Source organism: Oryza glaberrima, chromosome 2 (genome assembly GCF_000147395.1).
Source record: "Oryza glaberrima chromosome 2, OglaRS2, whole genome shotgun sequence".
NCBI lineage: Eukaryota > Viridiplantae > Streptophyta > Magnoliopsida > Poales > Poaceae > Oryza > Oryza glaberrima.
Window position 1 is genome coordinate 26796973 of NC_068327.1, and position 4543 is coordinate 26801515.

At 47.1% G+C, this 4543-nt stretch overlaps 1 protein-coding gene across 1 annotated transcript; it reads right to left on the reverse strand.

The window, feature by feature from the left end:
• Window positions 1-960: 960 nt before the first annotated feature.
• Window positions 961-2273, reverse strand: LOC127763643 (uncharacterized). Its single transcript, XM_052288407.1, has 2 exons — window positions 1618-2273; window positions 961-1455 (listed from the first exon to the last, which is right to left on the reverse strand). Exons 1-2 carry the CDS (start codon window positions 2110-2112, stop codon window positions 1180-1182), a joined length of 771 nt encoding a protein of 256 aa, XP_052144367.1. The 5' UTR covers window positions 2113-2273; the 3' UTR covers window positions 961-1179.
• Window positions 2274-4543: the final 2270 nt, after the last annotated feature.

Below are 4543 nucleotides of genomic sequence, written 5' to 3' on the forward strand. Positions count from 1 at the left end.
AAATTCGCGCCGCGGGGGTGGGGGGGGGGGGGAGGGGGGCAAGATGTGTACATTTAATTAAATTTGTTGTTGTATATTTATGGTGAGACATACAAGACATAACATTTTAATCAATGAACCCCCTTCGACTTTTCATTCTGAAATTATTTGTCCAATGAGAATAAGCTCCTTTTTTTTTAACTTTTTTAGACCATCTTTTAACGTGTTCGACTATCTCACTATGTCTTACCAGATATTGCACTTGCACATGATGCACACTGCCTTATCATAGGCATGCGTCGGGTCCTCCAACATTTCAAAGGTGCTCAACAATAATTTTTCTCAATATATGTTGCAATTTTTGTTTCTTCGATGTTCTACATATTGGTTGTTGGTGGCGCAATCAATTTTGTTGAATGTTGCATCTTTTTAAACATTTTTCTCCAAGTTATGAAACATTATTTTTCAAGCAACAAAACATTGCCCTATTTTTTTTCTTCAAATCGGATGGATGCCTAATTTATTATTTCGTCCTAGATTAGGTGGCATACATTGAATTTTCTACAATGGAGAAGACATTTTGGTTACTTGTTGACACTTGGGCTTGGGTTCGATAGTGAGTTGGAGTGGATTTTTTCATGGCACACAGAAACGAGATAAGTCATTAGAACATGATTAATTAAATGTTAATTATTACAAACTTAAAAAATGGTTTATTTGATTTTTAAATAAACTTTTATATAAAAAGTTTTTGAAAAAAATACACTATTTAGTAATTTAGAAAACGTGCTAACGGAAAACAATAGAGTTGTCACCCCTAAACTCACTGCCGAACAGGGCCTTAGCAGTTAGCACTATGGTGCATTCTATTAGGGTGAAAAATTGGATAAAAATTTGTCCAGCTGTAGATAATGAGAACTGCCTCAAAAGTGTAGCAGATTTAAAATCTACTAATGTCGGATGGCCCAACACCTACTCTGATTTTCAAGAAAAAAAATTAATCCTCTCTAGGATTTACCACTTTTATAATATCTGTATGAATGAGTCGTTCAAAAAAATAAAATCTGTATGAATAAGAGGCATTCCCTTGGCCAATACTACAATAGTACAGTCTGTTCTTTTCAGTGCAAGTTTCGTCCTGCAACATTCATGCGTTTCACCACGCATTAAGATCTATACAACCAACTGAAACAGGCAAGATCAGCTTGGTTCAGTGATGGAGATGGTGGCGTTCAAGTAAGCGATGCACTCGGTCGGCAGGCTGAGGAAGGTGTTCATGAAGACGTCATCAATGGGGTCGACGACGGCCACCCCTACCAGCTTGCATCTCCCTTCGCCGTCCATCCTTTCTCCAGTTCCTCGTCTTATGGCTCCACTGGACTCCTCGGAGGTCAGCGTTGTGTCGACGAACAGCGGCGGTGCTCGGTAGATGCTTCCAACCGAGAAGCAGAACCTCGACCTGAACTTCAGATCAACCTGAAACGAGCATGATCATTCATGATCGTGATTATTCTTACAGCAATGTCTCTGCTCTGTTTTTCTCCAGAGATTGTTCAGATGTTCTGCCTGACTGCTTGCCTGAAGAAATCTAGAGCACACATGCGCATAACTGTGACGAGACAACCACATGGATATTACCTGACCACTTGTTGGATCGATGTTTCCGCGGAGAGCCTCGGGCAAGATGTCGATCTTGAGGAACGGCGGCAGCGGCAGCCCGAGGAACTTGGTCGTCGCGCCGGACATCGCCGGGATGTACAGGCTTGACACGTCGAACTCGACCAGAACCATGCCACTATCCTCGCCGCTGCTGGCGACGACGCCGACGCCGCGGCCGCCCTGGGCGTTGTACGCGAAGTCCGGGTACCTGGAGATGCCCAGCCGGCACCCGTCCCGTGTCCGGAACTCGACGCTAAACGTGCCTGCCTGAGCCTCCTGCGGCGCCGCGATGGCAGGGCTGGATCGTTGTTCGCCTTGCCCGGTGCACGCCACCGAGACGGCAGCGTTCTTCTTGCACAGGCGATGCAGGTGTCTCGGTGGCGCTCCGAAAGCACACGGTTTCTTGGGAATTGAGGGTTTTTGCTGGGCCCGAAGGTTCGACGAGGTGGTGCTGATACTGCCGGGCGGAGTCATTTGGAGGCACGCCGGCAGCACGGCCACGGCGGCGATGGAGAGGATCAGCAGCCGGCGCCGGCTGCCGGTTTGAAGGAGGCTGTGATTTGTGTGGCTGTGCCGGTGTGCGATGGGCCACGACCCACGATAGACTTATCCATTTCATTTTTTGGTTTCCATTTTTTTTCTCTTTTTCTGGATATGCCCTGAATTCATCATTTGGTTGATGAAATTTTTTCATGAATCGGAGTGTCAGAAGCTTGAGTGTTAGATCTGTCTTTGCTGCATGCTCAAACATTTTGTGCCGACTAAGAGCCGGGGAATAACAAAATTAAGTTGACCTATAACACGTATTTCTTTTTGTTTGATGCGAAACCCGTATGGTCAAAGTAGAGAAGTATATCTATTGACTCGAACTGGAGTACACTCGTCATGCTTAGCACAGAGCTGAAATTCCAAGACTTGGTTTGTTTTGGATTTGGCTAAGGTCAAACATGAGCGATTCAACAGTCCAAGCCAATGTTGCTTAGCTGGTCTTTTCGGCCGTCCAACGCTGCAAGTCTTCAAAGCCATACACACTTGCATACACAAGTTGAAGACTTGGAACTCTTGAATTGGCTGCTCTATACTACTGGGCGAAATTAGCTGGGCCGGTTTTGAGCATCCCACATAGTTTAGGCCTGGTTTTATGCTTGGGACTATTTAAGGTGGAAATGCAGCTGGTAGAAATGCAGTTTGTGTGAGTTTGAAGAAGCTAGAAAAACCAGTGACTGGCTTCTAATCTATTTTCTACTATTCTATAGTTATTACAAGTTTCTCATAATCTGGATGGGACACTCTTTTTTTTTTTTTTTTGAGAATTGGACGGGACACTCTTCCAAACATACCCTTAAGGTTGTTGCTGCCTGCTGACGTGAACCGAACAAGGTAAGTTTTTTCTTGAGGCCCATCAAGTGAAATGTCTCCTTCTCAAATAGACCATACTGAAAGTTCAGCCCAAAGGACTGCAATACGCTGTGAATAAGTTCATTTTGGTCCCTTAACTTGATAGCAAGTTCGATTTTCATCCCTGAACCGCAGTACCAGATACATTGGGTCCCTCAATGTCAAAACCAGTGCAAATAAAATCCCAAGATGGTTTGGATGACGGTCTCGGTCGACGTGGCACCTAGGTGGCTAGTTTGACTTAGTCCTTGTCTTACATGATGGTAATGTGACACTGGAAAAAAAATATAAAAATTTAAAATCAAAACAAAATGTGGGGCCCACATGTCAATCAGACAAAAGATAAAAACTAGTGGGACCTTGTCAATGGGTCCCACCCTCTCTATCTCCGCGGACAATGGCGCATCGGCGCCTCCTTCTCCTTCTTCCCTCCTCTCTTCTCGAGCTCTCTTGTCGGCTAGCTACTACCGTCAACAACCATAGCAATGAGAGACATCATTGTCGGCATCCCAACGACGAGATCCATTTGAGGTAGTGCTCCCGAGGGCCAGCCACCGCTCCAACCGCCACCGCCACTGCCACCGCTACCAATGCATGAGGGAGAGAGGAAGATGGCTGCGACGACAAGGAGGAAGGCTGCGACGACGAGGGATTCGTGCTCCGAGGCCCAGCTGTGGCGGATCCGCTCTCCTTACCATCACTGTCACCTTCCCTAGACACAACCGCCATAGTTGAGCCGCCGCCACCGTCACCTTCCCGAGCTGCACCCGCCGTCGCTAAAGATGGATTTGTAGTGGGAGAAGGCGGGGAGGGGGGGGAGAGAAGGGCGGCGGGGCACGGTTGTGGATGGATGGATTTGTGCTGATAGGAGGTGGAGATGTGGGCGGTGGAGGCGGCTTTCGGATGGTCAGGGTCGTGGAGGGTGGAGGATGACGAGCAGGAGGGATGTGTGAAGAGGGGCTTCTTGGCCGACTCCGGCGATTTCTTCCGCTGCATCAACGCCCGTTTCGCTGGCACTGCATCCACTGCACTTCACACCTTCTCCTCCGATATCTCTTCTCCATCCCACCGGTGTTGACTCTTGCGGCTGACATGCGAGGCTCACATGGGTCCCCCCTGTCTCAGCCGGTTGACACGTGGGTCCCACATGGACCCCATCTTTTTTAAAATTATTTTTTTATGTAATTGATATGTGGGCCCCACAGGTTTTACTTTTTCCTGGATCAAAGTGCGACGATAGCGCCACGTCAATCCCACATAAGACGAAGACCTAGTAAAAAAGGCCACGTAGGCACCACGTCAGCTAAAGCCTAGGGATAATACTTCTGAGGGACCTCATTTACACTGGTTTGTAAGTTAGGGACCTGTTGTATCTGATTTTTTGGTTGAAGGACGAAATTCGGATTCGTTGTCAAGTTAAGGGGCCTCAAATGAACTTATTCCAGTCAGATGCCACATATATAGGCCGCGTCCTCACGCGGTACGGGCCATGTAGAACCCATCTCAG